Below are 18,984 nucleotides of genomic sequence, written 5' to 3' on the forward strand. Positions count from 1 at the left end.
TAACAGGTGCTGATGTTTTTTATTTTGGATGACAGGTGAGATCCAGGTGGACAGAGGATCTGGAAAAAAAATGAAAATACATAATGTCAGGCTAGGAGATAGCAGCAGCAGTGTGTTCTAGGTAACATGCATAGAATGCTACAACATATGGTTGTTCATGGCCTGTGTAACACCTCTGTAGATTACACTATTAATGAAAACCGAACCACAGATTTACAGGCAAGTTAGCTGCCTAGCAACTAATGTTAATACTTATGTTTTGCTTAGAGAGAAAACACACTTTGGTAAGTTTTATTTGGTTATAATTCGTTTCCTCTCCATTGTATGGATAACTCAGTGGCGTGAGTATAAAAGTTGTTGCTCTCTTGGCTCTGGGAAGCAAGGGTGAATGTTTGCATCTTCCCGCTCCCCAAAACTTTGTACAAAATCCTGGAGAATTTCAGCCCAGCTCCAGGAATAGCTGTCGGAGCTTCTGTAGTAGATGCAATAGAGGGAGCACAAAAGATGGCGGCTAACATAAGCCATAACTGTGGGGATATAGTGCGGGAGGGGTGACAATGCAGATTTAAGACACTCCCACCCTCAGAACGTAGTGAAAGAGTTTCTCTTGTACCAAGATACCCAAGGTGAAGGAGGGACCAAACAGTCTCCGTGAATCCCATGATACCTGCCCCAGCCTATCAGCATGAGCCAGAGCAGCTTAGGTGCTACTCTATTATAGACCAGCTGGCCACATGCAATGCAAGCTCTTTGGGACAGGGGCTGTCATTTACTAGGTTTACACAGCACCCAGCACGTCAAGGTCCTGACCTGGTTGGCCTCTAGGCACTATAGCAATATAGGGTCCCTATATGCCTTGAGCCAGCTGTGTATCAGTGTAGCATGGACATGCTCCACCCTGGGCACCACCCCTACACCAGGGCAGGGTGGGGAGTATTTGGTGTCTGGGTTGGCTGTGCTATGCTGGGGGAATCCTCAGAGCCAGATTCAACTCCTCTGTGCCACCTGGGCGGTGCAAAGGGGCTTGAACCAGGGCAGAAAAATCAGGCCCATGGTACTTAGAACAGGAAGAAGGGACATTCTCTATCTGACTGGAACACAGATTTATTTACAGCACCTCCTGAAGGGCTTGGAGATCCACAGATAAAAGGCACTGGCCAGAGACCATATAAACTATTATCGCCAGGAACAGGCCCTGCATTGGGTGTCCCTGGGACATTAGCATATTGCCATGTAAGAGTCACTGCCTTACAAGCAATGCAACAAATGTAATTAGTTATGGATGCCAAAGTCTAATGAACTGCTAAGCATATTTTACTTAGAATACAGCGTGAGTCACTTAACCAGCTTCCGTCTGGCAGACAGACTATGTTAGACAAGTGGGTTTGCTAATGGGACATCGCTGTGGACAGATTCGTTTGCTAATGGCTAAATGTAACTAGCAGAGTAGAGTCAAAGGACACCCACCTGTGGGCAGGAAGCCGGCCCAATGGGACCCAGTCTCAGGTGCGAATGTTTATGTACTGGCTTCCAATAACACCAGCGCACGCCACACAGAGCGCCCCCAGGACTTTGAAGAGGGTGGCTCGTGAAACCCAAACAGCGTCTTCTGGCAAAGAAAATGTTATGAAAAATTGTAAAAAGGTTATATATTTAGGAGCCTACGTTCCAGTTTTAGATGCCATGGCAATCCACAAAACCCCCGCTCGGTTGCTGCCTAACCCCATAGGTGTCTACAATCACTCAGTGCCTACATTTCTGCTGTACTAGTTCTCTAGGAACCTAAATTCCTGGCTCTGGGCATGAACACTTCTGCCTCCCTCTGGGTGTCCAGGACCGGTACCTATCTCCCACCTGATTCCCCACAGCAACCCCCAACCTGGCAGAAGACAGGCGTATGAGCACCTCACTCAATCCAGCAGGTGTACTCAGAGACCACTTATTGGATCATGTCCCACTCAAAAGCTGGCCAGAGGAAGAGGCTTCAACAAGAGAGATTCAGGGAGCCCCACATCAGAATATCTCAAAGCCCAGTGGTTAGCACATCTCCTGAGAGGTGGGAGACACTTGTTCAAATCTTTTCTCTACTTCAAGCACAGGGGGAACTGAACCCAGGTCTCCCATGTCCCAGGTGAGTGCTCTTACCACTGGGCTAAAGGTAGTAAGGGTTGGACCCCCACTGCTTCCTCCTTCTCTGGACATTGTGTGTGGAGTCAGGCAGGTGACTAATTAATTCTCACATGAAACAACTTGTGTCCTTGAGTATCAGAGGGATAGCCGTGTTAGTCTGGATCTGTAAAAAGAAAGAGTGGCACTTTATACCTTATAGATGACGTTGCAGAGCATGCTTTTGTGTTGAAATACCACTCAAGAGTATTCACCCATGTGGGTATTTCATTCACCCAAAAAGCTGCAAAATAATTAATGCCACAGGATTCTTTGTGTCCTTGAGTCGCCCGACTCCAGAACAGGGTTCCCAGTGATGGATCACAAGCAGGACAGGTAGTTCCCTACAGCCTGGACTGCAGGTGCTCCCTGAGAGGGCTTAGAACACACCCTCTCCTCGGTATCTCCCACTAGCTAGCTTATGCAGGTCCCTGCACAGTGTGCCAGCTTTTGGGGATCCCAGTCTTAGGTGCCTAACCCTCCCAACTCATTGCATAGGGAGGCTAGGTGCCTAATTCAGACTCTGTGGATCTCTATGTATTCCTGTGACTTTCTAGGTGCTTAAGTCCTTTGTGGAGCCAGGCCCTAGAGCAGGGGTTCTCAACTGGGGCTCAGGACCCCTGAGGGGGTCACAAGGTTATTACATAGGGGGTCACGAGCTGTCAGCCTCCACCCCAAACCCCACTTTGCCTCCAGCATTTATAATAGTGTTAAATATATAAAAAAGTGTTTTTAAATTTATAAGGGAGGTCGCACTCAGAGGCTTGCTGTGTGAAAGGGGTCACCAGTACACAAGTTTGAGAACTACTGCCCTAGAGTGTTATAGTTTAAAACCAACTCCCCAAACTCCACAAGTAAAGAATAAAACACCCAGTGTAGACCCAGGACTCCTGATATGAAGCTCCACTAAAAATTCAAGCAGCCAAATTCAGCACCAGTTTCACTTTCCAAGTTTCCTTAGGAGGCAGCCCCAAGAAGACCATGTTACAGCAGCCTAGTGCAGAGGACACAAAGGTGCAGATGCAAGTAGCAAGTTCCCTTCATCCAGAAGAAATGGTCACCCTCACCTTGCCAGGCGTAGTTGGAAGAAACACTCAGCACAGCTACTCCCCAGGAATCCATTAGCAGCCAACGCTCTGACATGGCCTCTAAGTTATGACCCCACTTCACAATTGACAGACACACTCCCTTGATCAGCAGGGCTGACAGAAGCCTCTCCACTTCCTCCTATTGCTTCCCCTCCAACCCTTCAATAGAGCCTTGGTCCTACACAGAGGGAGCCTCGGTGGACCACAGTACTCCTCTGGCCCAATGGAGCTCTCTACAATAAGATAAAGCTCGCCCGAGCGGGAGATGGAGCTTCCTCAGGGGCTGGTCCAAAGCGGTGAATTAACTTCTCCAGGAACTAAGGACCGTCCCAGCTCTCCCCACCTTCCACCCACAGTACAAGAAGAATGTCTTTGGCTTTGCCTTCTCTAACGTCAACGTCTAGCCACACGGGTAGATATTTAGTAAGACAAAACTCCAAACTAAAGCCCACCACCGCACACCCTTCTCCCTGTCAGGGGGTGAGAGAATGGACACGTGATAGATGCATGTCATGTGCTTTAATGTGCAACTGGAAAGTTCTCAGATACTATTGTGATAAGTGACTAGCCCTCATCCCAAACCCCAACCTCCTGCACACACGGGGCCTTTTGTTCTACGGCTCCACTGGGATTCGAAGTTACATCCAATTTATCAACTGGTCAGTGCATCTTGCTATGAACACTTACAGTGTCAAACACAAGACAGCAGAAATGCTCCCCACTCTACGAGGCTTGGCATTATTAGTTATTTGTACTGCGACAACACCTAGGGGCTAGAATTAAAGACCCAGGTCCCACTGGGCTGGGAGCTGCCAAACCCAGAACAGAACGACAGGCCTGCCCCAAGGAGTGAACCCTTTATAAATCATGTGAACGCAAAGAGGACACTGTAGAACGCCAGGCAGTTTGCTCATGTCAGTCAGCCACAAAACGTTCAAGCCAGCAACGTTTCCGTGGCTCAGGGCTCATGGGGCAGCTCCTCCTCCTTGCTGCAGTCAGGCAGCTTATGAAGAGAGCAGCCTTCATTGGTACTATCAGCTCCATCCCTTCCTGCCTCCAGCCAGTTTCCTTCCTGCCTCTGCAGTAGGAGGGCAGGAGGTGGCTGCCTGTACTGCAGTGAACGTTGTCCTATGAGCATTAGGCTCCTAGCACCTAAATCATTGTTGAAAAATGGGACTTGGGCTCCTAAGTCACGGATACTTTTGAAATGTTACCTCAGATTAACAACAAGAGTTTTTCTCAAAAACTTTTCAGGTCCAGCCCCTGACCTTCCCTGCTCCATCTGCTAATCTCCCTGAAAGCACAAGCCACACAGAGAGAGATTCCTCATTCATTTCCTTCCTCAGGCCCATCAGTCTGACAGAAACGTCCCTGTCTCCCACATTTTCCACTTCTGAACCAGGCTGTCCCAATTCTAAGCAGGACACTCAGAGGACCAAGAGTTTCCTTTTTCAGCAAAAGTGGGCAGCCATGACACAGGGCAAATGGGTTATTCAGTTGTCTCACGGACTCTTGCTCCTCCTCCTTCTCCCAAACTAATATTTTCTTCCCTTTCTCCCAATGTTGAGAAGCAGCTTCTCAGCTGCAGTAAAGGCCAGAGGCCATGTGCCAGAGCAGCAGCTGCATACAGGCACATATTCAAGAGAATTCTCTGGGGCCATGTAGCCAGCGCGGTGCATTCAGCATGAGACCTAAAATGCCAACTTCTTTAGCTAGATCAGTGTATTGGACATGTGCTGATGCAGAGCTCAGAATCTGGTATCATGTCTAGCAGCGAGCAGTCTGGGTGACCTTTCATCCTGGACAGATTTAAAGGAGGCCTGTTTACATATCCCTGCCATCCTACGATTCACCCTACAGCTCCATCCTTTTTTACCCCACCTGGTTATGGCTCTCCAGCCTTCGGAAGGCGACGGTGATGGTGGCAGTGGCTGTTTCCCTGCAGCGGTTCCTGTTAGAAACTTGAGGCTCTCCCAACCACCCAGAAGTGGAGCTGTCCCCTCCTCCAGGCATCCAAATGCATAAGGCAGAAAGCACATGCTGAAGAGTTATCCCCTGATGGCTTAATATCACTAAGGAATCACTGGGGATTCCTATGCACAAGCTACAGCTCAAGCAATGTGATTGTCTGTGGACAGCCTCTCTGAAGCCATCAAGCCAAAGGTCCCCTCAAATTCAAGGTCAACACATCCTGGTAAGATCAGACAATCCAGCTGTAGTGCTGGATCTCAACTGGCGCAAACCTCAAAGCCACAACATCCTTTGTGTGGGTAGAATGCACTTTGTGGGCGGAAGGAACCTTTTTCATCCCACAATCCAAAGGCAGGCTAGCTAAGCAGGTCATTGGGGAGGAGTCACTCAGCCAGCGTGGGCTCCATCCAGCACGCTGACCTCCTCACAAACTCAAAGCCAGTGTGTAAAATCTGCAGCTGTTACCCTCAACCCACCAGGCCTGGGCGCACAAGTCCAAGGGAACCTTCCCCATGTGTCTTCAATGCCCCTCCGATACCTCACCACAGACAAGTTCGAAAAAAGGGAGGGCAGAGCGAAGGCGGCCCTGCAGGCCGGAAGCAGCCTCAGAAGGTCCTGCTACAAACCAGCTCCAGTTTGCTCTGGCATGTCCAATCAGGTTGCTTGTGTTTCCAGGCCTTCTGAGCGCAACACACCATCTCCCATCTGTGACGATGCGGTTCTGGCGGGACCCAACTGAGAGTGCCAATTCAGGACCAATTGCTTAAACAGGGCAGTCACAGCCCAAGGCTGGGGTTTTTCCACCTCTAAGGCAAACCAAACCAGCCAGACAAAGAGGACTTTGGTCTCACCCCACTGGCTAACCACAAGTCACATAAGCAATTCCCTTAGACACTCCAGTCTCCCAGCATCACCACCAGCGCCACTCGTTATGAGGACAAATGGTTATGAAAACCAACACCCCAATGCAAAAAAAAAAAAAAAGGTTCTCTCAATCCCAAAGAATCAAGCCCCCAGACCCAGGTTAATATACACATCAGATCTTACCCACAAATCATGCTGTTGCCAATCCTTTAGAATCTAAAATCTAAAGGTTTATTCATAAAAGGAAAAAGATAGAGATGAGAACTAGAATTGGTTAAATGGAATCAATTACATACAGTAATGGCAAAGTTCTTGGTTCAGGCTTGTAGCAGTGATGGAGTAAACTGTAGGTTCAAATCAACTTTCTGGAAAACATCCACAGCTGGGATGAGTCATTCAGTCCTTTGTGTAGCACTTCCATTTGTAGCAAAGTCCCTCCAGAGGTAAGAAGCAGGACTGAAGACAAGATGGAGATGAGGCATCAGCCTTTTATAGTCTTTTCCAGGTGTAAGAACCTCTTTGTTCTTACTGTGGAAAATTACAGCAAAATGGAGTCTGGAGTCACATGGGCACGTCCCTGCATACTTTGCTGAGTTACAAGGCGTATCTACCTTCTCCCAATGGGTCAGTTGTGTAGCTGATGGTCCTTAATGGGCCATCAAGCAGGCTAGGCAGAGCTAATACCAACTTGTCTGGGATGTCTCCCAGAAGCACAGCATAAGTTTGAAATACAGACAGTATAGCCAATATTCATAACTTCAACCACAAAAATGACACATGCATATAGACAGTATAATCATAACCAGCCAATCATAACCTTGTCTTAGACACCTTATATGACCCCCTTTACATAAGATTTGGTGCCACTACAGGACCTTGCTTGTGACCATGTTCTATATGGTCCCAGATTATATCAATAACGTCACACCATCCAAGCTCAGTCAGTGAGCCCACCCCTCGAACTGCTCCTCGGGCAGGGTTGTCACCACACCCTTGGTCTCTTGGAGAGCAAACACCACGATGCCTGTTACAGCAGGGATTCTTTACATCATGGCTCAGGGAGAGGAAAATAAGGCTGGGGGGGCTCTTCAGTTCCTGCCTTCCTCAATCTGGGTGTGAAAAATGCTTATCCCCAGGTTCTTTCAGGGTGCAAGTGGCCACGTTAGGGTCTCTCAAGGGATCTGTAAATGGGATCACCCAGGAGTTCCCCCCCAGTCTCTCGGTCCTTTCTCAGGCCTGTGGTTGGATCTCCTGTTTCTCCCTCGAAACTTCACATGGTGCTTCACTAGCTTTCACCTTACTCCATCTGAAATCCTGCTAACAGCTGTCCCACCTTTACGCTGCAGTTTGGAAGGTGGCCTTCTTGGAGTCCTTTACATCCCCGAGACCGACGGAAGAGTCTGCTGCCCTCGCGTCCTGCTAAATTTTCTATCCAGTCTAAGTAGCGTGCAGTCTTGGGGATCTTTCCCAAGGCCGTTTCCAGTTTCCACAAGAATCAAGCCAGTTCCCTCCCCAGCTTTTTTGTCCTTGACTCAAACTGAGGTGATGCTGTCACTCCCTTGGCGTGAGCAGAGCTTTCAAACCGTCCTCTTGAGCAACGTCATTGATCTCTTTATCCTTCCTGAAAGACACAAAAGGGGCATGGCTGCCTCCAGATGTGTCACCCCCAAATGTCCCAGGTCCTGCATTGCACCATCTATATGGCTACCAATCCCCCACCTGCTTAAAATGAAAGCTCTTCCCACCTGAGCCGGGACAGCCTCCTGCACAGAAAGAGGACAGAGCCTTCAACACATGCATGTCCTTAGCAAACACTGCCATGTCAGGAGTACTTAGAACCATACAAGTTAGGTAATAATTGGAGGTATACCAATCTCCTAGAACTGGAAGGGACCTTGAAAGGTCATTGAGTCCAGCCCCCTGCCTTCACTAGCAGGACCAATTTTTGCCCCAGATCCCTAAGTGGCCCCCTCAAGGATTGAACTCTCAACCCTGGGTTTAGCAGGCCAATGCTCAAACCACTGAGCTATCCCTCCCCCTTAACATGACCACTCCAGAAGGGGCTGTTCAGCAATTAGCACTTGCTCCTCCGCGCTGTTCTTAGTGTAACTGAGAACTGCTATGTCAGACCCCATGAGTCTATCCCACAGATAGACACAAACTGGTGGGCAATTCTCCTTCGTAAGAAGAGAGAACACCCTGGAACAATCCCTCTGCCCCTTTTGAGCCACCCGCCGGTCCCTGAATGTCCCTCCAAGGCAGAAAACTCAATAATAATGGGGGATTTCAACTATCCCCATACTGACTGGGCATATGTCATCTTAGGAATGGATGCAGAGATAAAGTTTCTAGATATCATTTCTTGGAGCAGCTAGTTCTGGACCCCACAATGTGCGGGACAATTCTTCATTTAGTCCTAAGAGGCACATGGTATCTGGTCCAAGAGATGAATATAGCTGAACCGCTCAGTAATAGTGACTATAATGTAATTAAATTTAACATCCTTGTAGGGGGGGAAATGCCAAAGAAACCCACCACAGCAGCGTTTAACTTCAAAAAGGGGAACTACACAAAAATGAGGAAGCCAGTTAAATGGAAATTAAAAGATACAGTCACAAGGGTGAAAAGTCTGCAAACTGCACGGAGATTATTTAAAAGTAGCATAATAGAGGTTCAAACTAAATGTATACCCCAAATCAGAAAAAGCAGTAAGAGGACCAAAAAACGCCACCATGGCTAAACAGCAGAGTAAAAGAGGCACTCAGAGACAAAAAGACATGCATCCTTTAAAAACTGGAAGTCAAATCCTAGTGAGGAAAATAGAAAGGAGCATAAACACTGGCAAGTCAAGTGTAACAGTATAATAAGGCAGGGCAAGAGAGAATCTAAGAGCAACTAGCTAAATACACAAACACTAACCGCAAAAAAACAATAAGTATGTCAGAAACAGACAAGCCATTGTGGAGAAGCTAAATGAATTTTTTGCATCAGTCTTCACTGCACGGGATATGGAGGGGATCCTCACATGTGAGCCATTATTTTTAAGTGACAGATCTGAGGAACTGGCCCAGAGTGAGGTATGAATAGAGGAGGTTTGGGAACAAATTGATACATTAAAAAGTAGTAAGTCACCAGGGCCAGATGGTATCACCCAAGAGTTCTGAAGGAACTCAGATTTGACATTGCAGAACTACTAACTGCGTTATGTAATCTTTTGCCTAAATCAGCCTCTGTATCAGATGGCTGGAGGGTAGCTAATGGAATGCCAATTTTTAAAAAATGCTCCAGAGCAATTCTGACAATTACAAGCCAGTAAACCTAACATTGGTACCAGGCAAATTGGGTGTCAAAAACATGGTCAAGGGGGATCCAGGGGATAAAGTGTATTGGACTTTCAGAAAGCCTTTGACAAGGTCACTCACCAAAGGCTCTCAAGCAAAGTAAGCTGTCATGGGATAAGAGGGAAGGTCCTCTCATGGATCAGTAACTGGTTAAAAGACAGGAAACAAAGGGTAGGAATAAATGGTCCATTTTCATAGTGAAGAGAGGTAAATAGTGGGGTCCGCTAAGGATCTGTACTGGGACTGTGCTATTCAACATATTCATAAATGATCCAGTAAAGGGGGTGTCAGGGTTCCCCTCCACTCTGAACTCTGCGGTACAGATGTGGGACCCGCATGAAAGACTCACCTAAGCTTATATTCTACCAGCTTCGGTTAAAACTTCCCCAAGGTACAAATTCCTTTCCTTGTCCTTGGACGGTATTGCTGCCACCACCAAGAAATTTACACAAAAATTCAGGGAAGGGTCTCTTGGAATCCCTATCCCCCCAAATATCCCCCCAAGCCCCTTCACCCCCTTTCCTGGGGAGGCTTGGGAATAATATACCAACCAGTTGCCTTAGCAATGTGAGCACAGACCAGACCCTTTGTCTTCGGGACACTGAAATCAATCCCATTCTTAAAAGAAGAACTTTATTTATAAAGAAAAAAAATAAAAGAATTACACCTGTAAAATCAGGATGGAAGGTAACTTTACAGGGTAATAAAAAGATTTTAAACACAGAGGACTCCCCTCTCGGCTCAGCTTCACAGTTACAAAAACAGGAATAAAACTACCTCTGTAGCATACAAAAATTCACAAGGCAAAATAAAAGATAACCTAATGCATTTCCTTGCTCTACTCACAGTTTCTGTGATTTCAGATGGATTATTCCAGGTATATTTGCAGGAGATACTGTACCTGCTTGGCTTCTCCCTCCGTCCAGAGAGGGAACAACACACAGAACAAAAAAACAAATTCTCTCCCCCCACCCCCAAATTTGAAAGTATCTTCTTTCCTCATTGGTCCTTCTGGTCAGGTGCCAATTAGGTTATTTGAACTGCTTAACCCCTTACAGATAAGGCAATCCAGTACAGCTGCCAAGGAGGGATTTTATACCACTGCATACATAAAGGTTGCTACCTCCCCGTCAATATTCATGACAGGGGGTGAATATAGAGATGCCAAATTTGAGGACAACACTAAACTACTCAATAGTTAAGTCCAAAGCTGACTGCGAAGAGTTACAAAGGAATCTCACTAAACTGGGTGACTGGGCAAGAAAATGGCAGATGTAATTCAGTGTTGATAAGTATAAAGTAACGCACATTGACAAAAATAATCCCAACTAGATCTATAAAATGATGGGGTCAAGAAAGAGATGTTGGAGAGATTGTGGATAGTTCTCTGAAAATATCTGCTCAGTGTGTAGCTGAAGTGAAAAAAAAAGCTAACAGGTTATTAGGTCCCATCAGGAAAGGGATAGATAATACAATGGAAAATATAACTCCATTATATAAATCCATGGTATGCCCACTCCTTGAATACTGCATGCAGTTCTGGTCGTCCCGTCTCAAAAAGGATATATCAGAATTGGGAAAGGTACAGAGAAGGGCAACAAAAATGATCAGGGTATGGAACAGCTTCCATATGAGGAGAGATTAAGAAGAGTGGGACTGTTCAATTTAGAAAAGAGACAACTAAGGGGTGTTAGGCCTATAAAATCATGACTGGTGTAGAGAGCGTAACAAGGACGTGTTATTTACCCCTTCGCATAACAAAAGAACTCTGGGTCACCTGATGAAATTAATAGGCAGCAGGTTTAAAACAAACAAAAGGAAGTACTTCGACAGACAATGCACAGTCAACCTGTGGAACTCACTGCCAAGGGATGTTGTGAAGGCCAAAAGTATAACTGGGTTCAGAAAAGAATTAGATACGTTAATGAAGGATAGGTCCATTAATGGTTATTAACCAAGCATGCAACCCCATGCTCCAGGCATTCCTAAACCTCCAATTGCCAAAAGCTGGACGTAGACAACAGGGGATGATCACTTGAAATTGCCATGTTCTGTTCATTCCCTCAGAAGCATCTGGCACTGGCCACTGTCAGAAGACAGGACACTGGGCCAGATGGACTATTGGGCTGACCCCGTATGGCTGTTCTTATGTTCTCCATCCCTCGCTCAAACCCCAAACAGCTCCTCCTCATGCTCCAACCCAGCAGGCACCAAACAGCAGATTGCCAACAGCCCCTCACCCAGCAGCAAATCCTACATTAACAGAGCAGCGGGCCTGTGAGATGGGGGACTGTATGACCTGTTCCAGGGGCTTACAGCACATGGAGCAATGGGGGATGGGGCAGACAAAGAAGCTATGAAGGCTGCTTCAACAGATATAGGAGAACCTCAGAGTTATGAACCAGAAGTACAATCAGGCAGCAGCAGGGACCAAAAAAAAAAAAGGGTGAATACAGTACAGGACCATGGTAAACGTAAACTACTAAAAAAATAAAGAGACAGCAGCATTTTTCTTCTGCACAGTAAAGTTTCAAAGCTGTGTTACATCAGTGTTTAATTGTAAACTTTTGAAAGAACCAGAATGTTTTGTTCAGAGTTAGGAACATTTCAGAGTTCTGCACAACCTCCACTCCTGAGGTCTTTGTAACTCTGGGATTCCACTGTACATCCAGAGCAATGGTAACTGACTTTAGAGCACCATGACAGGCCTGTGACGTTCTCTACCTTGTGGAAATACCCATGTTCATCCTTATAAAATGATTGTGTGGTATCCAGTGCAAAGTTTGTCATGTTGAGTGTCTTCGGAAGGCTCATGATGCACTGAGCATTGTTGTTACAGTGATGTTATAGTAATGTTATAGGTTATAATTTCATGTATATAGTTATGAGGCTGAAAATGTGTCCTCATGGCTTAAAGAAAGCCCAGGCAAAAGCTTTCTAAGAGCAGAGGGGCAGTTCACACCTCATCAAGGCATGTATGGGACAAACCCAGCCCAGCCTCACAGGAACAAAGGACACTGGCCTAAGGGGGAGGGATAGCTCAGTGGTTTGAGCCTTGGTCTGCTAAACCCAGGGTTGTGAGTTCAATCCTTGAGGGGGCCACTTAGGGATCTAGGGCAAAAAATGGTCCTGCTAGTGAAGGCAGGGGGCTGGACTCAATGACCTTTCAAAGTCCCTTCCAGCTCTAGGAGATTGGTATATCTCCAATTATTACTGAAGTGCTGATCAAAGGGGTGAGCCTGGCTGAAGGGAAACCAGCCAGTCTGTGGTGAGAAGCATCAAGTTTGTAAGGGCACTGAAAGTGTTAAAATCAGCATAGAATGCATTTTGCTTTTATTTCATTTGACCAAATCTGACTTATTGTGCTTTCACTTATAATCACTTAAAATCTATCTTTGTAGTTAATAAATCTGTTTGTTTATTCTACCTGAAGCAGTGGATTTGGTTTGAAGCATGTCAGAGACTCCCCTTGGGATAAGAAGCCTGGTACATATCAATTTCTTTGTTAAATTGACAAACTCATATAAGCTTGCAGCATCCAGCGGGCATAACTGGACACTGCAAGACAGAGGTTCCTAGGGTTGTGTCTGGGACCAGAGATATTGACTAGTGTCATTCAGTTGCACAGTCCAAGCAGCAGCTGGCCAAAAGTGCTCACTCACGTAGCTGGGAGCAGCTTACACGCTAGAGGCTGTGTGTGAACAGCCCAGGAGTGGGGGTCTCACAGCAGAGCAGGGTCAGGCTGGCTCCCAGAGTCAAGGATTGGAGTGACCTAGCAGATCACCGGTCCGGATAACACCAGGGAACGTCACAAGGCCCCAGCCTCCTGTTGCATTATAAATACCAAAGTAGCAGCAAGATGTCTTCTGAAGCAGAAGGTTCTTTGCCAGACCCACTGTTCTGGTCTAATCATTGCAGAATCCAGACTGTTCTCCGAAGGGAGAGTGGGCGTCCGTCCCTTGAATCATTTTTCTCTGAGGGGGCACACAGCTCCCAAAGTGGCCTAGTGCCTAGGTGGTGTGGCAGGGTCATTATTATTTACATGGAACCTGAAAATGTGCTGGGCGCTTTACAGATCCTGACCCAAGCAGCCCACAGTGGTGTGCTGGGAACACCTACCCCACACATTAATCAGCTATAGAAGAGCTATCAAGAGCTCATATTTATGATTCACATAGAGCTCTCCCCCATCTTCAGTCTGTTCAAAAATAACAACCACCACCACCAATAAAATGGCCGTGACCTGAAACCCCGAATGCCCGGCTTCCTCATCCTGCCATCCAATGTCTCCCCACTTGCGTACTGTAAGAAAATAAGAATGGCTGTACTGGGTCAGACCAAAGGTCCATCCAGCCCAGGATCCTGTCTACCAACAGTGGCCAATGCCAGGTGCCCCAGAGGGAGTGAACCTAACAGGTAATGATCAAGTGATCTCTCTCCTGCCATCCATCTCCACCCTCTGACAAACAGAGGCTAGGGACACCATTCCTTACCCATCCTGGCTAACAGCCATTAATGGACTTAACCTCCATGAATTTATCCAGTTCTCTTTTAAACCCTGTTATAGTCCTACCCTTCACAACCTCCTCAGGCAAGAAGTTCCACAAGTTGACTGTGTGCTGCGTGAAGAAGAACTTCCTTTTATTTGTTTTAAATCTGTTCCCCATTAATTTCATTTGGAGGCCCCTACTTCTTGTATTATGGTGTAACAAGGTCCTCTGCCCGCCCCTCTTCCTGGGGCGCTCTGTCACCCCACCAAAGCGCAGAGAGGCTTCTAGTTCTTCAGCTCCCGTGGCTTTATTTACACCCCATTCTCCCACTACCAGTGATATACTATATACAGAGCTTGCAGGCCTTACAATCGCCTCTCCTGCACAGAGTCTGCCCTCAGCCTGAAGACTGACCTTCCCCTGGCCATCCCTCCTTTGTCTGGCTGCCAGCCAGCCTTTATAGCCCTTGAAGCCTCAGGCCCGCAGGTGCAGCCAGTTCTACAGGCCAGGCACCAGGCTTCTCCCCAGCCCCAATCTATTCCCCCTGATTGGGGCTGGCTGAGCAGGGGCTAATTAGGTGCCTTTGCACCAGCACCCTGCTGCATATGGGAATAAATAATAACTTTTCCTTATCTACTTTCTCCACATCACTCATGATTTTATAGACCTCTATCATATCCCCCCTTAGTCTCCTCTTTTCCAAGCTGAAAAGTCCTAGACTCTTTAATCTCTCCTCATTTGGGACCCTCTCCAAACCCCTAATCATTTTAGTTGCCCTTCTCTGAACCTTTTCTAGTGCCAGTATATCTTTTTTGAGATGAGGCAACCACATCTGTATGCAGTATTCAAGATGTGGGCGTACCATGGATTTATATAAGGGCAATAAGATATTCTCTGTCTTATTCTCTATCCCCTTTTTAATGGTTCCTAACACCCTGTTTGCTTTTTTGACTGCTGCTGCACACTGCGTGGACATCCTCAGAGAACTATCCACAATGACTCCAAGATCTTTGTCCTGAGTAGTTGTAGCTAAATTAGCCCCCCATCATATTGTATGTACAGTTGGGGTTATTTTTTCCAATGTGCATTATCCACATTAAATTTCATTTGCCATTTTGTTGCCCAGTCACTTAGTTTAGTGAGATCTTTTTGAAGTTCTTCACAGTCTGCTTTGTTCTTAACTATCTTGAGCAGTTTAGTATCATCTGCAAACTTTGCCACCTCACTGTTTACCCCTTTCTCCAGATCATTTATGAATAAGTTGAATAGGATTGGTCCTAGGACTGACCCTTGGGGAACACCACTAGTTACCCCTCTCCATTCTGAGAATTTACCATTTATTCCTACCCCTTTGTTCCCTATCTTTTAATCAGTTCTCAATCCATGAAAGGACCTTCCCTTTTATCCCATGACAACTTATTTTACGTAAGAGCCTTTGGTGAGGGACCTTGTCAAAGGCTTTCTGGAAATCTAAGTACACTATGTCCACTGGATCCTTCTTGTTCACATGTTTGTTGACCCCTTCAAAGATCTCTAATAGATTAGTAAGACACGATTTCCCTTTACAGAACCCATGTTGACTTTTGCCCAACAATTTATGTTCTTCTATGTGTCTGACAATTTTATTCTTTACTATTGTTTCAACTAATTTGCCCGATACCGACGTTAGACTTACCGGTCTGTAATTGCCGGGGTCACCTCTAGAGCCCTTTTTAAATATTGGTGTTACATTAGCTAACTTCCAGTCATTGGGTACAGAAGCCAATTTAAAGGACAGGTTACAAACCACAGTTAATTCCGCAACTTCACATTTGAGTTCTTTCAGAACTCTTGGGTGAATGCCATCTGGTCCCGGTGACTTGTTAATGTTGAGTTTATCAATTAATTCCAAAACCTCCTCTAGTGACACTTCAATCTGTGACAGTTCCTCAGATTTGTCACCTACAAAAGCCAGCTCAGGTTTGGGAATCGACTGAAGCAAAGAATCCATTTAGTTTCTCCACAATGACTTTATTGTTTTTAAGCGCTTCTTTTGTATCTCGATCATCCAGGGGCCCCACTGGTTGTTTAGCAGGCTTCCTGCTTCTGATGTACTTAAAAAACATTTTGCGTTTACCTTTGGAATTTTGGTTAGTCGTTCTTCAAACTCCTCTTTGGCTTTTCTTATTATATTTTTACACTTAATTTGGCCGTGTTTATGCTCCATTCTATTTACCTCACTAGGATTGGACTTCCACTTTTTAAAAGATGCCTTTTTCTCTCTCACTGCTTCTTTTACATGGTTGTTAAGCCATGGTGACTTTTTTAGTTCTTTTACTGTGTTTCTTAATTTGGGATATACATTTAAGTTGGGCCTCTATTATGGTCTTTAAAAAGCATCCATGCAGCTTGCAGGGATTTCACTTTAGCCAATGTACCTTTTAATTTCTGTTTAACTAACCCCCTCATTTCTGCATAGTTCCCCTTTTTGAAATTATATGCCACAGTGCTGGGCTGTTCAGATGTTCTTCCCACCACAGGGATGTTAAATATTGTTATATTATGGTCACTATTTCCAAGAGGTCCTGTTATAGTTACCTCTTGGACCAGCTCCTGCACTCCACTCAGGACTAAATAGAGAGTTGCCTCTCCCCTTGTGGGTTCCCGTACCAGCTGCTTCAAGAAGCAGTCATTTAAAATATCGAGAAATTTTGTCTCTGCATTTCGTCCTGAGGTGACATGTTTCCAGATGATTTAGTTGGGAATTGGTCCTGCTTTGAGCAAAGGGTTGGACTAGATGACCTCCTGAGGTCCCTTCCAACCCAGATATTCTATGATTCTATGAATATGGGGATAATTGAAATCCCCCACTTTTATTGAGTTCTTAATTTTGATAGCCTTTCTAATTTCCCTTAGCATTTCTTCATCACTATCACTGTCCTGGTCACGTGGTCGATAATAGATCCCTAATGTTATTCTCTTATTAGAGCATGAAATTACTATCCATAGAGATTCTATGGAACATGCGGATTCACTTAAGATTTTTACTTCATTTGATTCTACATTTTCTTTCACATAAAGTGCCACTCCCCCTCCCTGTTCTGTCCTCAGATATATTTTGCACCCCGGAATGATTGTGTCCCAGTGATTGTCCTCAGTCCACCAGGTTTCTGTGATGCCAATTATATCAATATCCTCCTTTATCACGAAGCACTTTAGTTCACCCATCTTATTATTTAGACTTCTAGACTATGTACTTCACTCCTCCATCTACTGCCCCCACGTGCTCCCTGGCTACCCTCCTCCCTCCCCCCCCCCATCTGTCCATACCATCCTGCTTCACACCTGCAGACGTGCGCTGCTGCAGGGCCTCGGAAGCTCGGCAGGCGGCTTTCATGATGGCCAGTTTCCCCCGTGGCCGGCCTGGAATGAAGACTTCCACCTCCACCTCCACCTCCTCCAGCTCCAGCGCCTGGCCCTGCTTCCTACCCCGCTTGTCTCGTTTACGTGGCTGTCTAGGGAAGGCACCCTGGAGCATGCTCTCCATCAGCTTCCGGGCCTCTGTCTCCTCTTCCTTCTTGGGCTGCACGATGACTCCCACCAGAGCAGCTGGGGCTCTGCGGCTAAACTTCTTCACTTCCTTCAAGATCTTCTGGATCTCGGCCTGCTTGCCCCGCAGGGAGGAAGCTCGGCACAGGAAGAAGATGAGTTGGGGTCGACTGTTGCTAGCACCAGGCTTGGCCCCTGGCTGTGTCTGGGTCACAGCTATTGCCGGACTGATCCCTGGTTTGCAAGCATCCGGGAACAATTCTTGGACAAAAGCCGTCATCAGAGCCCGAGTGTCTTTTGCCTCCTGAGACTCTCCAACCAGCAGCACCTCTGGCTTCCCCCCAACCTTCTCTATCAGAACCTGGAAATCCTTTAGGATCTGCTCACCAGTGGCAGCAGCAGGGGGTTTCTCTGACACCTGCCCCTCACTGTCCATGTCCTGTTAGCATGAACTCTCCTGCCCTCTGCTTGCCTAATACTGAAGGACTCACAAATTACACTTTCTTGCTATGTCACAATACACCACCTTGCCTCACCTCACCCTGGGGCACAGCCCCCCTCCATGGCCTAGAGCTGGGACACAGCCCATTACATTGTAAGGGATTATACATATATTCAGTGGATGTTTCAGCACTCAGCTGTAATACAAATACACCATCAACTGGCAAGCATATGTAACACAGCACGTATGGTTAGAAAGCCACTGCCAACTAGACAGAAGAAGGCCCCGCTTCACAGCTATGCTGTCAACAAAGAGGCTAAATTCCTCTGGTGCCAACATGCTTTTCCTACCAGTTGTGACGCCCCGTTAAGCTGTGTGCAAATTAACTAGAGAGCCAAATCTGGGATGTCTGATTTACTCCAGTCACAGTCCCACTCAGTAAGAGTGACAGTTGGTCACAAGAGTGGGAAACCCCAATATGAAAGGTCTTGTGGAAAAATTAGAAATAAAACTCAATAAAATGAGGGAGGCTGCAAAGAGACATTTCAGTTTCACTGTGAATTTCGGGCACAGGACTACATAATAATTGTGACTAATATATGTATTTGAAGTCTGGAAAATCAAGGCTTGCCCCTAGTCTAGCAATCAGGCTGTTGACAGTATTCCTATGACCTCACTCCAACCTTACTAGCTGAGTGACCTCTATTGTCACAATCTCAGACTCCCCATCGCTATCTTGAAATCAAACCAAACACTGCCTGAAAGACCAGAACAAAGAGTGATGATAAAAGCGACAGTTTTCAGTTAGGAGTTGGGGTTTATGGTACTGCCTGAGGCTTGGGTGTTTAACTTCTTAATGAATGACATGGGGAAAGGGGAAGAGCATAATAAATGGGGAACTGGTGAGGCAGGACCACGTCCCAGTGGTGATATTCCTACACAAAGGACACAGCTTGGGTACACAGGCTCTTGCTCAGCCATATTCTCATGGGTCCGACGAACAGGAAGAAGATGAGCTGCCCGGCCGGGGGCGTGCTGGGCGGCGCGGGGCTGGGCGGCGCGGGCTGGGCGGCCGGCTCAGGCTGCCGGAGCGC

General features: G+C 46.5%; 1 protein-coding gene across 5 annotated transcripts in view; it reads right to left on the reverse strand.

The window, feature by feature from the left end:
- Positions 1 to 18,984, reverse strand: part of LOC120387064 (uncharacterized protein C2orf72-like) — a 21,725-nt gene continuing 2,741 nt past the window's right edge. The window contains exons 1-3 of one of the 5 annotated variants that reach the window (XM_039507213.1): positions 17,230 to 17,940; positions 1,468 to 1,609; positions 1 to 59 (exon numbers count right to left, since the gene is read on the reverse strand). In XM_039507213.1, the coding sequence (XP_039363147.1) occupies positions 1,503 to 1,609; positions 17,230 to 17,884 (762 nt within the window). In that variant the 5' untranslated portion in view covers positions 17,885 to 17,940 and the 3' untranslated portion in view covers positions 1 to 59; positions 1,468 to 1,502. Of the gene's footprint in view, positions 60 to 1,467; positions 1,610 to 17,229; positions 17,941 to 18,984 lie in introns of those variants that run through there. The other 4 variants (XM_039507215.1, XM_039507214.1, XR_005590018.1 and 1 more) reach the window with 4 other exon arrangements.

This window comes from Mauremys reevesii, linkage group 20 (assembly GCF_016161935.1).
Source record: "Mauremys reevesii isolate NIE-2019 linkage group 20, ASM1616193v1, whole genome shotgun sequence".
In the NCBI taxonomy this organism is placed as follows: Eukaryota; Metazoa; Chordata; order Testudines; family Geoemydidae; genus Mauremys; species Mauremys reevesii.